This window comes from Oncorhynchus gorbuscha, linkage group LG03 (genome assembly GCF_021184085.1).
Source record: "Oncorhynchus gorbuscha isolate QuinsamMale2020 ecotype Even-year linkage group LG03, OgorEven_v1.0, whole genome shotgun sequence".
Lineage (NCBI taxonomy): Eukaryota > Metazoa > Chordata > Actinopteri > Salmoniformes > Salmonidae > Oncorhynchus > Oncorhynchus gorbuscha.
In genome coordinates this window covers 27,370,862-27,390,640 of record NC_060175.1, presented here as the reverse complement: position 1 = coordinate 27,390,640, position 19,779 = coordinate 27,370,862, and the positions used below count along the sequence as shown (strand labels likewise).

Below are 19,779 nucleotides of genomic sequence, written 5' to 3'. Positions count from 1 at the left end.
AATACTCAGAGGTGGAAACTTTCTGTGGGAATTAACAGGAATATATGGGAATTAATGGAAATATATGCAAATTAATATTAATACCATTTAAATGTAGATGTTTATTGCATTGGATATATTTACCATATCATATGGAGACAGAAACAGAAACCTTTTACCTGATCATAAGTAGACATAATTGAAAATAATTCAATCTTTCCAAAATAAAAAATAATAAAGATATTTAGTTACAAATTGAACTTTAGATAAATGAGTTGACTATTCACATGGGATGATTTCACTGAACAACAAAAGAAAGCGAATATTGAATGATCCCCAATGATCCATCGCATCTCTCAAAAACATTTTCAACATACACTTGTAAAATGATTGTCTGGAAACTAAAGTTTTGGTTGTCTTCCTCTCAGGCTTCCATGTCTTCTCCCTGGACCTCCTCAATGTCCACCTCTTGAACATCAGACTCTGAGGCCTCATCTTCACTGTCACTTTCCAACCTTGTTGAAGATGGCTCATTGTCAGGCTCAAAAAGCCTAAAATTTGCCAGGATGGCCACCAATTTTCAACCCTTGTATTGGTCAGCCTGTTGCGTGCTTTGGTGTGTGTGTTCCCAAACAAGGACCAGTTGCGCTCTGAGGTGGCTGATGTTGGTTGGATTTGGAGGATGATGGAGGCAACAGGGCAAAGAGCCTCAGATCCACAAAGTCCCTTCCACCAGGTGGCTAATGAGATATGTTGGCACGACTGCCATATTGCATCTCCATCCCAAAGCCCTTGCTTGGCAACAGGTTTGTACCTTGTCAGCTCGGGGATTTGAACTTGCAACCTTTCGGTTACTAGTCCAACGCTCTAACAGCCTGTTCAGGGGCAGAACAAACCCACTGTTCCTAGGCTGTCATAGAAAATAAGAATGTGTTCTTTAACTGTCTTGCCTAGTTAAATAAAGGTAAAATAAATATAGCCTACAGCAGCCTATATGTGGTGTTCAGTGCAGGACTACATTGAATGAGACTTTTAAAAACGTTTTTACATTATGAACGGCTTGACATTAATTCATGATTTTTTTACTTGGTCTGTAACACCATGGGCCAAATAGGTCACTGTAAATTATATTGTGTTGTATGATGCAAGAACTCCTTTACAAAATAGAATTAATTATTATTACCATACAGAGATTTAGACAATGTAGGCTACCTCTAATATTCAAGCGTGTCTCAAAATACAACATTGCCCCTTTAATTAAGACGTAAGCTTTTTACCTGGCTTTTCAAAGACCGTTTGAAATGTAGCCGACACGTTTTGTGCAGGGAGTTACTTTTTTAAGCAGTAACTCCCCATTGCTGACCTATACTTATCTATAACTGGGCTAATAACTTGCGAACTAGCAAATAATATCAACAACTGTGCACACGCGCGGCTCTGCACTCTGATCTGAATTGACCTGAAAAGTGCATTAAACATTTGGTTGAAAGACCGAGCCAAAGTGTTACGTGGAAATGCACTGTCAATCACTTACTTTCGCAAGGGAATCAGCATGCAGTGTCGACTCGAGCCGTCAGGGGGCACTACTGTCCTTTTGCTCCCTGCTCGCTGTCAGCGTGATAGTTTGAAGTAGCTGCGAGATGAGCTACTGCAGTAATTGTCAGGGCAATGGTGGCGCATTATCAGCCGGAAAACAAACGCCACAGAGGAATTTGTGGCAGAAATGAGAGTTCGGGGTCGGCCGCATATTTGTTCGTTTTTCAATTTTACTAGATGATTACTGCACCAAGGACCTTCGAATGGATATATCGCACACCTTTTGAAATGGCTATTTTTCCTCTATTTTTAGAAGTACGCAACACGGATTGCTGAAATCGCAACGTAAACAAGACGCTGGATTAAGTCCTCTGCAGTGCTGGGAGTGTGATTTAGAACTAACGTTGCTGTGATTTCAACCTAAAGAACCACCGAACTTCACATGTTTCGTCGCTTATATTTAGAAAAAATAATAACATAACCTAGCTAGTTGACAGGAAGCCATAACAGAGAATGGGTATTATGACGGGCAAGATATGGTGATTGAGTCGGGACAGTATGGATTGTGCACTGATGCGGTAACTTTTATGACCTAGCCTACCAGAAGAGAACTGACTCCATTGTTTACAACGTCAATTCAATGACATGTCTTTCTCGTTAGAGCCACAAATGTAATCAGAACAACAAACCAGTGATAAGCTTATGGTCCGTAATCATATCAGGTCAAAGATGATTGAACCACAGTGTTGCGACGACGGAGATGAACATGAAACCCTGCCATTACCAACCCTACCCCCTATGCCACGAGAGCGGGTCCCTTTGCAGAAGAGCAGCATATGCTCCCGTTCCTACTTCATGGTGGTGATGGTCTTTTTTCATGTATACATCATCAATGTCATTGTGCTACTCCTATACGTGCACTACAACAACGGCCCAGGAGACGTACTGGCCACCCAGAACATGGATGAGGCAAGCGGGGGAAGCAATCATCACAAGCCTCCCGAGTCCCATCAGCAACCGTCATATTCTGGCTTTCAGCGGGACATGTACCTTCCACGCCTAGAGGGCATACGGGTGAGATAAGGATGCCCGTGTAATTCTGTGTCTGTTTAGCCCAGAGCTCAACCTTGCAGAAAGTAGGTGTATAATAAGCTTCAGCGCTGGGCTAGTGTCAGTTGTGCTATTCTACTTCCATATGAATGGTGCGTTCCATGTCATCTTGAAGGCATGAAGTTATAGTCACAGTGTTGTCTCTCAGGTGGGCCATGTCCAGAAGGTGTCACTGGTGCCAGACAAAGTGCATGAGATGCGGACCCTGAGCCTGAAGCCCCTACTGTTTGGTGAGAGCTCGCGGAGTTAGTGTCTGCTGTCATTGCTCTCAAAGGTTCTCTGTTTACGTTGAAGTTGCATGTGTGTGTGTTTGTGTGTGTTTGTGCGTGCATTTGCGTGTGTGTGAACACCTATGCGTGTGTGTGCTGTGTGTGTATCTGTCTCTCCAGAGATCCCAGGGTTCCTGTCTGAGGAGGAGTGTCGTGTGGTGGTGCAGCTGGCTCAGCTGAAGGGCCTGATGGAGAGCCAGGTGATGGTGCCTGAAGGACAGGAGGAGCTGACGGAGCAGCTCAACCTTAGCCCTGATGAGATTTTCAACCTGCTGGACCTCAATCAGGACGGACAGCTCCAACTCCAGGAGGTGGGTGGGCAAGCAGGCATGTGTGTGTCTGAGTGAAGTAAGTAACCTTGCAAGTACACCCCCTGGACAGGACACTAGTCTATCTCCTGTTTCTCTAGCGTGAGGCAGCTTGATGTACAAGTACACCCCCTGGACAGGACACTAGTCCATCGCAGGGCCTCACCCACATTCTCCTTAATGCTGAGTGCCAAGCAGAGACTCATTGGGTCCCAATTTTTACAGTGTTTGGATTGAAGTCCCAATTTTCCAATCTCAGGGCAGACACTAACCACAAGGCCACTGGGTGGTGGGGCTGGCTACTGTGGCAGCAAAATATCAATGTATTTTGTTCCTTTATAATGGATCAATAAAGATGTATTGTATTATCTTCTATATGTCTGTGTAATGTGTGCTTTAAAATTTTTTTTTAAAACATTTTATATATGTGTTTCCTGGGCCTTCTACAGATATTGACCCATTCACGAGTGAGGGATGGGATCTGGCTGACACCAGAGAATCTGAGAGAGATCTATGCTGGACTGAAGGCTGACCCTGATGGTAATGGTAAGAGACTGTCATTCTCAGCAAGGCCTCAGCATACAGAGCTAACTAATCCATAACACCAACAGAATACATCCACTATAATCTGTCTGTGACACCAAGTCAAATTGAAAACCAGTTCCAGGGAACAAGCATGAAAATAAGAAGTAGTATTCTTTGCACAGGGACAATGATCATCCACAGCAACGTTTCCACGAGCTTCTTCTTTTCAGGCTTATCATATAGGTATACAGTTGAAGACGGAAGTTTACATACAATTTAGCCAAATACATTTAAACTCAGTTTTTCATAATTCCTGACATTTAATTCAGGAAAAAAATTCCCTGTCTTAGGTCAGTTAGGATCACCACTTTATTTTAAGAATGAAATGTCAGAATAATACTAGGTGATTTATTTGAGCTTTTATTTCTTTCATCACATTCCCAGAGGGTCATACGTTTACATACACTCAATTAGTATTTGGTAGCATTGCCTTTAAATTGTTTAACTTGGGTCAAACGTTTTGGTAGCCTTCCACAAGCTTCCCACAATAAGTTGGGTGAATTTTGGCCCATTCCTCCTGACAAAGCTGGTTTAACTTGGGTCAAATGTTTTGGGTAACCTTCCACAAGCTCCCCACAATAAGTTGGGTGAATTTTGGCTCATCCCTCCTGACAGAGCTGGTGTAACTGAGTCAGGTTTGTAGGCCTCCTTGCTCACACACACTTTTTCAGTTCTGCCCACAAATATTATATAGGATTGAGGTCAGGGCTTTGTGATGGCCAATCCAATACCTTGACTTTGTTGTCCTTAAGCCATTTTGCCACAACTTTGAAAATATGCTTGGGATCATTGTCCATTTGGAAGACCCATTTGTGACCAAGCTTAAACTTCCTGACTGATGTCTTGCGTTGTTGCTTCAAAATATCCACATAATTCTTCTTCCTCTATTTTGTGAAGTGCACCAGTCCCTCCTGCATCAAAGCACCCCCACAACATGATGCTGCCACCTCCGTGCTTCACGGTTGGGATGATGTTCTTCGACTTGCAAGCCTTTTCCCTCCAAACATAACAATGGTCATTATGGCCAAACGGTTCTATTTTTGTTTCATCAGACCAGATGACATTTCTCCAAAAAGTACGATATTAGTCCCCATGTATAGTTACAAAACACAGTCTGGCTTTTTTTATGGCGGTTTTGGAGCAGTGGCTGCTTCCTTGCTGAGCAGCCGTTCAGGTTATGACGATACAGCACTCGTTTTTACTGTGGATATAGATACTTTTGTACCTGTGAAGATGCTGGAGGAAACAAGGTCCTTTGCTGTTGCTCTGGGATTGATTTGCACCTTTTGCACCAATGTATGTTCATCTCTAGGAGACAGAACACGTCTCCTTCCTGAGCTGTATGACGGCTGCGTGGACCCATGGTGTTTATACTTGTGTACTATTGTTTGTACAGATGAGCGTGGTACCTTCAGGCATTTGGAAATTGCTCCCAATTGGGATGAACCAGACTTGTGTCATAGCTGATTTCTTTAGATTTTCCCATGATGTCAAGCAAAGAGGCACTGCGTTTGAAGGTAGGCCTTAAAATACATCCACAGGTACAACTCCAAGTTACTCAAATTATGTCAATAAGCCTATCAGAAGCTTCTAAAGCCATTACATCATTTTATGGAATTTTCCAAGCTGTTAAAAGGCACAGTCAACTTAGTGTATGTAAACTTCTGACCCACTGGAATTGTGAATTATAAGTGAAATAGTCTGTCTTTAAACAATTGTTGAATAAATTGCTTGTGTCATGCACAAAGTAGATGTCCTAACCGACTTGCCAAAACTATAGTTTTGTTAACAATACATTTGTGGAGTGGTTGAAAAACGAGTTTTAATGACTCCAACCTCAGTGTGTGTAAACCTCTTACTTCAATTGTACCTGTAGCTAAGCTACCCCTGTCTGTGTGTCTTTGTGATAGCTATCTGACCCCTGTGTGTCTGTGACCCCTGTCAATCTGTCTGTGTGTGTCTGCATTAGGCTTGCTGAGCCTGGAGGAGTTCAGGAGTCTGGACAGTAATGCGTTTCAGCGGTTCTTGCAGCAGCGCGGGGTGAAGAGCAGCCAGCTGGTCAGGAACAGCAGACACACCTGGCTGTACCAGGGAAAGGGGGCACATCAGGTACTCCGAGACCTCAAGAAGAGGTGAGGAGAGCATCACTGTCAAATGTTGTCTTGGCCTCGTAGTCTCGCCTCTGCACTGGTCTCTATCTCTCCTCTCTCTCTTCTATTCCCTCTATTACGTTACTATTCCAAATGTTTTAATGACGTATAGTTTTGTATGAAAAGAGTATTGGGATTTTACTGATATCGTTCCCATTGCATGTGTATAGATAACACTGGGATAGAGGATTTTCTTCTCTTCTTTTTTTAAAGCCCAGAATACTGAACAAAAATATAAATGCAACAATTTCAATGATTTTACTGATATAATTAATATAAGGAAATCAGCCAATTTAAATACATTCATTAGGCCCTAATATATGGATTACGCATGACTGGGCAGGGGTGCAGCCCCTAGGCCTACCCACTTGGGAGCCAGGTCCACCCACTGAGGAGCCAGGCCCAGTCAATCAGAATAAGTTTTTCCTCACAAAAGGGCTTTATTGCAGACAGAAAAGAACCTCAGTTTCATCAGCTGTCTGGGTGGCTGGTCTCAGAAGATCCCGCAGGTGAAGATGCCAGATGTGGAGGTCCTGGGCTGGTGTGGTTACACGTGGTCTGCTGTTGTGAGGCCTGTTGCATGTACTGCCAAATTCCCTAAAACAACTTTGGAGACTGCTTATGGTAGATAAAGGAAAATACAATTCTCTGGCAACATCTGTAGTGGACATTCCTGCAGTCAGCATGCCAATTGCGCACTCCCTCAATGTGTTGTGTGACTAAACTGCACATTTAAGAGTGGCCTTTTATTGTTCCCAGCACAAGGTACACCTATGTAATGATAATTATGTTTAATCCGCTTCTTGATATACCACCCTGCCAGGTGGATGGATTATCTTGGCAAATTAGAAATGCTCACTAACAGGGATATAAACAAATTTGTGCAAAACGTTTGAGAGAAATAAGCTTTTTGTGCGTATGGCACATTTCTGGGACCTTTTATTTCAGCTTGTAAAAAATGGGACCAACACTTTACATGTTGTGTTTATAGTTTTGTTCAGTATATGTTTGAATACATGAATAAAAACAGTTAGAATAAACACCATGGCCAAGGTTATCGGAATCTGATGTTAAGGATTTTTGTCCCTTTCTCTCTCTTTTCTCTTCTGTCTCTCCTCCCTAGGGTGACCCGTCTGACCCGGCTGCCCTCTGCGTTGGTGGATCTGAGTGAGCCACTCCAGGTGGTGCGTTATGAGCAGGGTGGTCACTACCACGCCCACCACGACAGCGGCCCTGTCTACCCTGAGACAGCCTGCACACACACACGCCTCGCTGCCAACACCTCCACACCCTTCGAGACCTCCTGCAGGTGAGAGAGAGCTGTGTTGAGTCAGCCAACGCCTTGATCTTGGCTTTGTTTTAATAATACTGTATATTCATAATTCTGGTTAGATGTCCTTTGGGTTAAGATGGTTAGGTGGAGTTATTGTGTGATAATGTACTGTAAAGTCTGTGAACGTTAGGTGGATGTGTTTGTGGTAAACTATGTGTTGTATGGCTGTGTAACTTAGCGCATGTAAATATATCAGTTTGTGACTAAGGCTTACATATCTATGGTGTTGTTGGTCTGTGTGTGTATTAAATGTGTGTTGCACACCCAGGTACATCACAGTTCTCTTCTACCTAAACTCTGTTGAGGGGGGTGGGGAGACCGCGTTCCCTGTGGCAGACAACAGGACATATGAGGAAGTGGTGCGTTATTTACTCTGTGTGTCTGTGTGTGGGCTCTTGTATGTTTATATAATTTCTATATTACGTGTTTGCGTGTTTGTCTGTGTACAGCTGTATGTGTATCTCTATGTTTTTGTCAATTTTTATTTTTTTATTTATCCTCTATTTTACCAGGTAAGTTGACTGAGAACTCATTTGCAGCAATGACCTGGGGAATAGTTACAGGGGAGAGGAGGGGGATGAATGAGCCAATTGTAAACTTGTCAATGGTATTAATGAGTGATTATGTGTGCAGGGCTTGACATTAAGGCTTGTCCTCTTGTCCTGAACAAGTTAAAAAATAAAAATAACAATATCAAACAATTAAAAAAAATATTTGTTTATGTTATTTAACCAGGCAAGTCAGTTAAGAACACAATCTTATTTACAATGACGGCCTAGGAACAGTTGGTTAACTGCCTTGTTCAGGGGCTGAACGAAAGATTTTTACCTTGTCAACTCGGGGATTCGATCTAGCAACCTTTCGGGTTACTGGCCCAACACTCTAACCACTAGGCTACCTGGCGCCCCAATTACTTTGATCAGAATTGAATCAGAGAGGCCAACATTGGGATAATATTCAAATCTATTTTTCATGTACATAAATACAAAACCCTACATGTCAAAGTGTAGGTGACATACATATTGGCTAGAGCCTCATGTCCAACCCGATGCTTTAATGATACTTTTAATTACAAAAATATAAATATTGGCTAAACACCAGTCATATGTGACAAATATAGTCTAATGAAGGATTATTAATGTTTAAAGGCTTGATTCTGTTGAAAAACACGAGGCTCGGTTTGTTCAGATCAAATAGTAAAAAGACCGGAGAGTGAAGGACAGTGCCTGTTGTGCACCGCACATCAACCATCTTGAATCTGAGCTGAGGAACATTTTGAAAGTATTTAACCATAAACTTAATTGTTTAAAACCTGGACATTTTATGTAATTTCATGAAGCATGTCTTAACTTGTTTCAAAGTAGGCTAGCCAAAATACCATCATAGAAATCCTGAAGGAAGTATCCTAGCATTTTTCTCATGTTCTATTGGTTTTCAAATCAACTTTATTGTATTGTCCAGCAGCCGAAGGCATAATCCTAGTCATATTAGTAAGCCAAGCTAGTTGATGGCTCTTTAGATCTCCCCTTTCTTAGTTTCTAACGGATATTTTAATCTCTGTCAAATTAAACAGCTCGCACATTTGATGTGCTTTTGAGGACAGTGTTTTCCCGCTAATTGCATTTTGGAACATTCACGCATAACCTACAGTGTGCGTTGTTGGGGATATAATATGAAGAAATAAAACACTATCAACATTTTAAGCTAAATGGTCTGATCCATCAGCCTCATTGTTTTTTAAAATATTTTTTATGTGCAGTGGTTGTATGAATTTGGGATCTGTCGTCCCAGAGTCCGTTTTGAATCATAGACATATTTTTTTATTGTCACAGGGACGATGGGACGCCCATAATTTAGAACTCTGGAGGGAATTATTTTATAAAGAGAAAGTATTTGGTCAATGTATTGTTGCAATATTTGGTCAAACGTTTTACTTTATATAACCATGGACATAACTGTCATGACCCATATATTTACACCTGTTGTGACATATTGCATTATTTTATGGCTGCTTATGACACCTACACAAGAGTGTCAACCCACATATATTCAAATGAGTTATTTCCCTGCCAAGGATTTTCTTATCGTTTTGAATGTTTGTTTCTTAATTCCTTTGTTGTTGTAATGAATTGTTTTTTGAATAAATGTGGGTTTTGACACTCTTATGTAGCTGATATAACCAGCCATAAAATAATGCAATATATGTAACAATAAATATATGGCTCATGACAGTGTTATGACCATATGATGACAAGTTATGTCAGCTGTTATGACATGGTTATGAATGTGTCATGCCGTGTTATGACATTGGGTGACAAGTATAGTGTTACCCAATATTTTATAGGCTACCAAGGGTGGCCATTGTTGTATTTTGAGACGGGAGAGTTATTTTGTTTTGTCTTTCTCTATGGTAAAATGGATAGCAATGCATTTTATTTTGTAAAGTGGTCCCTTGCATTGTGTTAGACCATGTATTATTTTGGGACAAGTGACTTGAGCTTTTGGCAAATGGCAAAAAAAGTTAATGTCAAGCCCTGGTGCGTATGTTTGTGTTTTCAGTCTCTGATTCAGAACGATGTGGATCTTATGGACACGAGGAAGAACTGTGATAAGAGCAACCTGAGAGTGAACCCTACTAAAGGGACAGCTGTGTTATGGTACAATTACCTCTCTGATGGACAAGGTACAGACATAGTATGATCCTTCAATGTACACACTACTACAGCTTAATTACTGCCCATCAGACAGGACACACAACTTATTGTACACAGCAATTACCCCATTTCATTCTATCACTGCTGTTCAGGTCCTTATTTAAAAACTGAAGCATGTGTAGTTTTGATGAAGGTTATGCCCACTGTTTTAGAAACGCATTGAAAAAGAATACTTCTACTAGTCCACATGGCAGTTATCAGTTATGCTGTTATCAAAGCTGCTTTTGAATACACGTATGAACTGCTCTCTGTTACCCACAGGCTGGGTGGGGGAGCAGGATGAGTACTCTCTGCACGGTGGCTGTGTGGTCACCCGTGGGACTAAGTGGGTGGCCAATAACTGGATCAACATCGACCCGGACTACCAGCGCCAGGCTCGCTACCAGCAGCTGGTGTCACAGCAGGGGGAGGAGGACGCAGAGGACGAGGGGGAGCAGTCTCAGCCCAGCCCTGAACAACTGCACACTGCTGACTCCCATCAGGAACTGTAGCTGTACTGCTGCAGCCTAGAAAAACAATAACCTCCCCTTAAGTCCACTAATTACACTAGTTCCAACTTTGAAAGCTGGTCCCAAAGATGGGTGGTTCAAATATTTGTTAAGACATTGTAGTTTGTGGGCATAGACCTCGTCCACCCCTCTTCTTCAGCCCAAAGCTACCCTACCACCACCCCACGCCCCAACCTGACTTGACTATGTCCTGCTGTTCACAATCTCCCATGATGACACTTCTGGCCAGTACGAAGATATATTTGATATTCAGGGACTGTGGTCACTTAGGTTTTATGCAACTGTGAGAGGGGGAAAAAAATCAAATTTTCTGATTTCCTTGTTTGTTCACTGTTTGTTGAATTCATGTGTAATTCCAAACTTTGTTTGCATTATATGTATGCACAATTTTACCTCCCTTCTGTGTGTCACAAAACATTCATGTTAGATTTTCAGTGAGTGAGACTGTCATTCTGATACACATATTGCAGAGGGTCAATCATGCTACTATTTGCATGTACGTGCATTTGTATGAGCTGTTACATTAGGCTTTGTGCAGGTTTTTACAGTGTCATGTTTAACACAGACTAGAGCGATGACTTTAGATCGTGTCTGCTCTGATCCTCTGTATCTTTGGGTGATGACGTTGTCTGCCATCACCCAACGACCCCTCCCCCATCTTCAGATGTGATGAAGCATGTTAACTGTTATTTAAACGTTGCACGGATTGTTTTATTTATTTATTATCTATGTTTTATGTATGGGGGAAATTATTTTCATTCTGTCACTTGATTCCAGTACTTCTCAATCTACTTCAGGTATTTGATTTATATGTATTTTTAAAGTATTATTTATTTATTCCATATTGTTCACTTTGTTCCATGTTGTGTTGTTCACCTTGTTTCGTGTTTGTTCCAAAATGCACTGAATCACTTTCCTCTGCTCCAAATAAAGTATACTTTAGGTTTTGAGTAATAGTTATTTCTCTAATTTCAGTGGAGTCACAGAGATCGAGTAAGGCCCATTGCCAAAGCTGTTTCTGACAGAACCCTGGCAGAAGCATATCCATATTTGGCAACTTAGTCCCCCTGCTCTGTTGCTCTTGTTCGGGGGAGGTTATTATTTGGACATTGTAGGGGTTTACTGTACCTTCCACTAGGTATTTCATTAATTATTAAGCTTTTTTTGTTGATGCATTGAGGTTGCATACACTGACTTCGCTATAAGAAATGCATGACTGCATTAGAACTACCATATACACAGTATATACCTGTATACTAACTTCCCAAATTACAGTAACTTTTCAAAAGGGTAGGGGCCAGCCCCCATAACAGAAAGTATATAAGAAATATGCAGAATGTCAGACTTCGGGTAAGGCTCCTCAGAGTTTGGTGTTGCACTGCATCTACTGCAATGACATTTACAGACATGGTTAATATTTACAGAGTCTTCCATATTGTATTTTCCATTTAACTGTAGTGAATGATTGGATTGTATGTGTTTTGGCATGCAGATATGCATGTCTCTCATCAGTGAATACTCAGAGCTCGGCGTTGATGTTCTCTGGTGGCCAAGGCAGTGAAGCGCAGCATCATGGACTTGAGCAAACAGATGTCCTTTAGTGATTGACTCAGAAGAACACTCCCAGCTCTTAACTGCTCCACTACAGATGCTGGATAGTATGAGTTATTTACACATCCTATTCAAAGTAATGAGTTATTCATTTATTAGCCACAGATACAGGTTTCACTTACATTGAAACCTAGCCATGTAGACAGTAACATCAATCTCACCAAAGTTATAAAATACCTGTCAAAACTGGACTGGAGGACAAACACTGCTTTTAAAACCTCTTAAGGATCGGAAACTTTTTTTCCATTTTCACCTAAAATGACATACCCAAATCTAACTGTAGCTCAGGACCTGAAGCAAGGATATGCATATTCTTGATACCATTTGAAAGGAAACACAGAAGTTTGTGGAAATGTGAAATTAATGTAGGAGAATATAACACATTAGATCTGGTAAAAGATAATACAAAGAAAAAACGTGTTTAAACAAAAAAAAAGTACCATCTTTGAAATGCAAGAGAAAGGCCATCATGTATTATTCCAGCCCAGGCACAATTTATATTTTGGCCACTAGATGGCAGCAGTGCATGTGTGAAGTTTTAGACTGATCCAATGAACCATTACATCTGTTCAAAATGTTGTATCAAGAATGCCCAAATGTGCCTAATTAGTTTATTAATAACTTTTCAAGTTCAGAACTACGCACTCAAACAATAGCATGGTATTCTTTCACTGTAATAGTTACTGTAAATTGGACAGTTCAGTTAGAATTGAAGCTTTCTGCCAATATCAGATATCTATGTCCTGGAAAATGTTCATGTTACTTACAACCTTACAACCTCATCCTAATCGCATTAGCCTACGTAAGCTCAACCGTCCCGTGGGGGACCCACTGATCCTGTTATCTCAACCTACCAAACCTTTGTCATCCTAATCATTTTCTCCCCTTATGCCTTTTATTGTAGGTACATTCCTGATTTTTGTCTCAATTTTTGTCTTCAATTCAAGGCCATCTCCCCGATCTCATAATTTCCCTCTCCTCATCATCACCCACTCACATTTCTCATGGTCTTGATAGCCCCGGTGTTGATGAAGTTAGCCGTGGATAGGTCTAGGATGATGGAATGGATGACAAAAGTCCTCTTGCCCAGCGAGACCTGGGAGAACTTATCCAGGTCCCGGCTCTTGGTATCCTCACTATGTGGAGCCCAGAGTGGTGGTGTCCCTGTCTTGCAGTTCCGACTCTGTCACTAGGGTGGCACTGTCTGTTCTCCACCGCCCTTCAGGTACTCCCAGCTGCAGTGGTCATCTGACTTATGAGGTGTTGATGGCATGACGAACACGGTGCTGTTCTCGTGGCCACACCAACCTGGTTGGTCCCAGTGAGGTTAAACAGTCCCTTTAGAAAGTATTCATACCTCATACCTTATTACAGATTTTGTGTTACAGCCTGAATTCAAAATGGATTACATGTCTTTTTTTCCTCACCTACCTACACACAATACCCCATAATGACAAAGTGAAAACATGTTTTTAAAGATTTTTGCCAAACTATTGAAAATTAAATACAGAAATATCTCATTTAGTATTCACCACCCTGAGACATACATGTTAGAATCCCCTTCGGCAGCAATTACAGCTTTGACTCTTTCTGGGTAAGTCTGTAGGAGTTTTGCACACCTGGATTGTACAATATTTGCACATAGTTCTTTTTAAAATTCTTCAAGCTCTCAAGTTGGTTGTTGTTCATTGTTAGACAGCCATTTTCAGGTCTTGCCATAGATTTTCAAGTTGATTTAAGTCAAAACTGTAACTAGGCCACTCTTGGTAAGCAACTCCAGTGTATATTTGACCTTGTGTTTTAGATTACTGCTGAAAGGTGAATTTGTCTCCCAGTGTGTAACGGCTTTCTTCTGTGGACAAAGGAGAGGACCAAAGCTCAGCGTGGTTAGCGTTCATCATGTTTAATAAAGACGATAAACGTGAACACTACAAAATACAAAACAAATGTGAAAAAAACTAAACAGTTCTGTCTGGTGCAGACACACGAAGACAGAAAACAACCACCCACAAAACCCAACACAAAACAGGCTACCTAAATATGGTTCCCAATCAGAGACAAAGACTAACACCTTCCTCTGATTGAGAACCATATCAGGCCAAACATAGAAATGGGAAAACTAGACACACAACAGAATGACCACTTAGCTCACGTCCTGACCAACACTCCTCCTAGGAACGGCGACCACCGACCTTGGACTGGCAACCCTACTAAAGGGCCCCACTGGACTGAGGGGCAGTTCGGGACTGAGGGGCGGCTCGGGACTGAGGGGTAGCTTGGGACTGAAGGGTAGCTCAGGACTGAAGGGAAGCTCAGGACTGGCTGACGGCTCTGGCAGCTCCTGGTGGCTCTGGCAGCTCCTGGCGGCTCTGGCAGCTCCTGGCTGGCTGGCGGCTCTGGAAGCTCCTGGCTGGCTGGCGGCTCTGGCAGCTCCTGGCAGCTGACTGACTGGCAGCTCCTGGCTGACTGATGGCTCTGGCAGCTCCTGGCTGACTGAGAGACTCTAGCAGCTCTGGACAGGCGGGAGACCCTAGCAGCTCTGGACAGGTGGGAGACTCTAGCGGCTCTGGACAGGCGGGAGACTCTAGCAGCTCTGGACAGGCGGGAGACTCGGGCGGCTCGGGACAGGAGGAAGGCTCTGACAGCACTGGAGAGGAGGAAGGCTCTGGAAGTACCTGTAGGCAGAAGACAGAGAGAGAGCCTGGTGCGGGGGGCTGCCACCGGAGGGCTGGTGCGTGGAGGTGACACTGGAGCTCTTGAGCACCGAGCCTGCCCAACCTTACCTGGTTGAATGCTCCCCGTAGCCCGACCAGTGCGGTGAGGTGGAATAGGCCGCACTGAGCTTGGGCCGGCGTACAAGGCTGGTGTCATGTACACCGGCCCAAGGAGACACACTGGAGACCAGATGCGTAGAGCCGGCTTCATTGCACCTGGCTCGATGCCCACTCTAGCCCGGCCGATACGAGGAGCTGGAATGTACCGCACCGGGCTATGCACCCGCACCGGGGACACCGTGCGCTCAACAGCATAACACGGTGCCTGCCCGGTCCCTCTCGCTCTACGGTAAGCACAGGAAGTTGGCGCAGGTGTCCTACCTGGCTTCCCCACACTCCCTGTGTGCCTCCCCCCCAAAAAAATTGGGGGCTGACTCTCGTGCTTCCAACCACGCTGCCGTGCTACCTCCTCATACCAGCGCCTCTCTGCCTTCGCTGCCTCCAGCTCTGCTTTGGGGCAGCGATATTCCCCTGGCTGTGCCCAGGGTCCTCTCCCGTCTATAATTTCCTCCCAAGTCCATGAGTCCTGTGTCTTCGGCCGCTGTTGCTGCTGCCCATTACCACGCCGCTTGTTCTCTGTTGGTGTGTGTTTCTGTAACGGCAGATTTCCTCCTCTTCGTCTGAACTTTGCTGCTCCTACACAGAGTGATGTACTGCTTGAACATACTTTTCAGGTTCACAAAGACGATGGCTGCAAGCACTGCCTGGAATACACACAAACTTAAGAGTGGTTTCAGCCAGTATAAAACACACACACACAAACCTGATACTTCACTTATAATAGAATAACTGACAAAAATCTGACATTTACATACTCAGACCCTTTACTCAGTACTTTGTTGATGCACCTTAAGCAGTGATGACAGCATCAAGTCTTCTTGGGTATGACACTACAAGCTTGGCACACCTGCATTTGGGGAGTTTCTCCCATTCATCTCTACAGATCCTCTCAAGCTCTGTCAGGTTGGGGGAGGAGTGTTGCTGCACAGCTATTTTCAGGTCTCTCCAGAGATGTTCGATTGGGTTCAAGTCTGGGCTCTGGCTGGGCCACTCAAGGACATTCAGAGACCTGTCCCGAAGCCACTCCTGCGTTGTCCCGAATGCTCTGGAGCAGGTTTTCATCAAGGATCTCTCTGTACTTTGCTCCGTTCATCTTTCCCTCGATCATGACTAGTCTCCCAGTCTCTGCCGCTGAAAAACATACCGACTGCATTGTGCTGCCACCACCATGCTTCACCGTAGGGATGGTGCCAGGTTTCCTCCAGATGTGACGCTTTGCAATAAAGAACTGCCAAAGGGAGAGGAGTTGCAATCTACTGCAGAGATAGCCTGCAAAGTTCTGTCATACTTTCCAGGTCTATGCAGGTCTAGATGCCCTCAATCTCACACAAATAATCAAGGAACCCACCAGGTACAACCCTAAATCCGTAAGAATGGGCACCCTCATAGATATTATCCTGATCAACTTGCCCTCCAAATACACCTCTGCTGTTTTCAATCAGGATCTCAGCGATCACTGCCTCATTGCCTGCATCCGTTATGGGTCCACGGTCAAATGACCACCCCCATCACTGTCATACGCTCCCTACAACACTTCAGCGACCTTTCTCGTCGACCTGGCCCGGGTATCCTGGAAGGATACTGACCTCATCCCGTTGACCTCATCCCGTAAGTCAAGGATGCCTGGTCGTTTAAAAAAAAGTAATTTCCTCACCATCTTAAGTAAGCATGCCCCTTTCAAAAGATGTAGAACTAAGAACAGATATAGCCCTTGGTTCACTCCAGACCTGACTGCCCTTGACCAGCACAAAAACATCCTGTAGCGGACTGCACTAGCATCGAATAGTCCCCATGATATGCAACTTTTCAGGGAAATCAGGAACCAATGCATACAGTCAGTCAGGAAAGCAAAGGCTAGCTTTTTCAAACAGAAATGTGCATCCTGTAGCTCTAACTCTAAAAAGTTTTGGGACACTGTAATGTCCATGGAGAATAAGAGCACCTCCTCCCAGCTGCTCACTGCACTGAGGCTAGGTAACACTGTCACCACGATAATCGAGAATTTCTCTACGGCTGGCAATGCTTTCCTCCTGGCTACCCCAACCCCGGCCATCAGCTCCGCACCCCCCGCAGCTTCTTGCCCAAGCCTCCCCAGCTTCTCCTTCACCCAAATCCAGATAGCAGATGTTCTGAAGGAGCTGAAACACTGGACCTGTACAAATCAGCTGGGCTTGACAATCTGGACCCTCTCTTTCTAAAATTATCCACCACCCCTATTACCAGTCTGTTCAACCTCTCTTTCGTATCGTCCGAGATCCCTAAAGATTGGAAAGCTTCCGCGGTCATCCCCCTTTTCAAAGGGGGTGACACTCTAGACCCAAATTGTTATAGACCTATATCCATCCTGCCCTGCCTTTCTAATGTCTTTGAAAGCCAGGTTAATTAACACTGACCACTGACCTTTTCGAATCCCACCGTACCTTCTCCGCTGTGCAATCTGGTTTCCGAGCTGGTCACGGGTGCACCTCAGTCACGCTCAAGGTACTAAATGATATCATAACCACCATCAATTAAAGACAGTACTGTGTAGACATCTTCATCTTTAGCCTCGCCCAATTCCCCAAATACTTCTCAAACAGAGTTCAGTGTGTCAAATCGGAGGGCCTGTTGTCCGGACCTCTGGCAGTCTAGATGGGGGTACCACAGGGTTCAATTCTCAGGCCGACTCTTTTCTCTGTATATATCAACAATGTCGCTCAATGATGATTCCCTGATCCACCTCTACGCAGACGACACCATTCTGTATACATCTGGCCCATCTTTGGACACTTTGTTAACTAACCTCCAAACGGGATTCAATGACACACAACACTCCTTCCGTGGCCTCCAACTGCTCTTTAACACTAGTAAAACCAAATGCATGCTTTTCAACCGTTCGCTGCCCGCACCTGCCCGCCCGACTAGCATCACTACTCCCGCACCCCCCCCCCCAAACACTGTCTCTTTCACTCTAAATACTTAACCTCTGGGAATATCCCCCACTACTGAGATTGTGTAGTTGATGTTTGGTAGGTGTAGGACAATATCATCGTCGCTGCCACAATCTTTATCAAAATAAAAACACACCCTTTTCAATACGACTTAGTCACAATCATTGGTTGGGGTCAATCAGAAGCCATAAATGTGCCTAATCATTGGTGCTCCCGAGTGGTGCAGCGGTTTAAGGCACTGCTGCTCAGTGCTAGAGGCCTCACTACAGACCCTGGTTTGATTCCAGGCTGTATCCCATAGGGCAGCGAACAATTGGCCCAGTGTTGGCTGGGGTAGGCTGTCATTTTAAATAAGAATTTGTTCTTAACTGACTTGCCTAGTTAAATAAAGGTTCAAACATAAAACATGTCAAAATTAGTTATGAATCCACTGTGTCTGCTGTGTATGATACTAATACACTACATTGGAAGAGTCATATAGTTGACTTATCTCTTCTGTTTTAGACTAGGGCCATTCTGCTACATGTCTGTTTTCCTATGCAGCAGCCAAGACTCGTCAACATGAACTAGACTGGACAGAAACTATTTCTCTGACATACCCAAACAAATAATCATTGTCAAATATTCAAAGTTCAAATGTTCATATGACCAGTCAAGATAGTTTTGTAGAAAAAAAAACATAAAGAAGAGACTGACAGAACAAAAGGGGATGTAGATCAAGAATAGACCATACGACAAGGGACTGAGTATCATAGAAACGGACTGTGATGACTTCTACTGTAATGGGCATGGGCAGTTGGGCACTGATGGCAAAAGTTGATTTCCTTGCTTGCGATTAGAAACACCATGGATACACCACTGACCAACAGAGTGGGGAGATGGGTTTAAGGCAGCTTGGAGCACACCTCCACCAGGGTATAAGGACAAGGGGTACACTGATATTACAGCAGGGTCAGGGTGTAGTTCAGAGGTTGACTTAAAGTGTCAGTTGAATTAGTGTCACTCACACACACACAAACACAAACACACATGCACGATACAAACACACACACATGATGTAAACACACACGCACGGTACTCACATAAACTAGTGACAGTGGTCCACTGAAACATGTGATTGACACCCCAAAGAGCTGTGCGATCACACAACCACAGCATGGGCAGTAGCTGCTTTTGTGTAGGCTCGCACCAGGGGTTCCGACAGGTAGATACCCACAAACTTCACCACCCCCAGTGTCACCTAAAAGTGGAAGCATGAAAATTCAAACACAACATAGTGTATACTTACTGTCAGTCATAGTAAGGATAAATGATCCATGATTGTCTGATTATGTGTCATAGCTCTTATGTTGTATTGTATTGAAGCGTAGTGTAGAATATTGTCTTGTGTTGTGTTGTATTGTATTGCATTTTCTATTAGCGTCTGAACTCTTCTGTTTGTGACCTGGATGAGTCCTCCTAGGAAAGTGTTAGCAACAGCGAACTGCACCCTGTACATATTACCTCATATTACCTGTACATATTACCTCAACCAACAGGTGCCCCCGCACATTGACTCTGTACCGGTACCCCTTGTATATAGTCTCCACATTGACTCTGTACCAGTACCCCCTGTATATAGTCTCCACATTGACTCTGTACCGGTACCCCCTGTATATAGTCTCCACATTGACTCTGTACCGGTACCCCCCTGTATATAGTCTCCACATTGACTCTGTACAGGTACCCCCTGTATATAGTCTCCACATTGACTCTGTACCGGTACCCCCTGTATATAGTCTCCACATTGACTCTGTACGGGTACCCCCTGTATATAGTCTCCACATTGACTCTGTACCGGTACCCCCCTGTATATAGTCTCCACATTGACTCTGTACCGGTACCCCCTGTATATAGTCTCCACATTGACTC

The 19,779-nt window shown here is 43.6% G+C and overlaps 1 protein-coding gene across 1 annotated transcript; it reads left to right on the top strand.

Moving 5' to 3' along the window:
* The first annotated feature begins 1,505 nt into the window (after positions 1 to 1,505).
* Positions 1,506 to 11,443, top strand: LOC124030058 (transmembrane prolyl 4-hydroxylase-like). Its single transcript, XM_046341570.1, has 9 exons — positions 1,506 to 2,589; positions 2,774 to 2,855; positions 3,015 to 3,205; positions 3,652 to 3,748; positions 5,757 to 5,919; positions 7,061 to 7,246; positions 7,539 to 7,629; positions 9,830 to 9,953; positions 10,246 to 11,443. The coding sequence occupies exons 1-9, from the start codon at positions 2,218 to 2,220 to the stop codon at positions 10,473 to 10,475; spliced, it is 1,536 nt and encodes a 511-aa protein (XP_046197526.1). The 5' UTR covers positions 1,506 to 2,217; the 3' UTR covers positions 10,476 to 11,443.
* Positions 11,444 to 19,779: the final 8,336 nt, after the last annotated feature.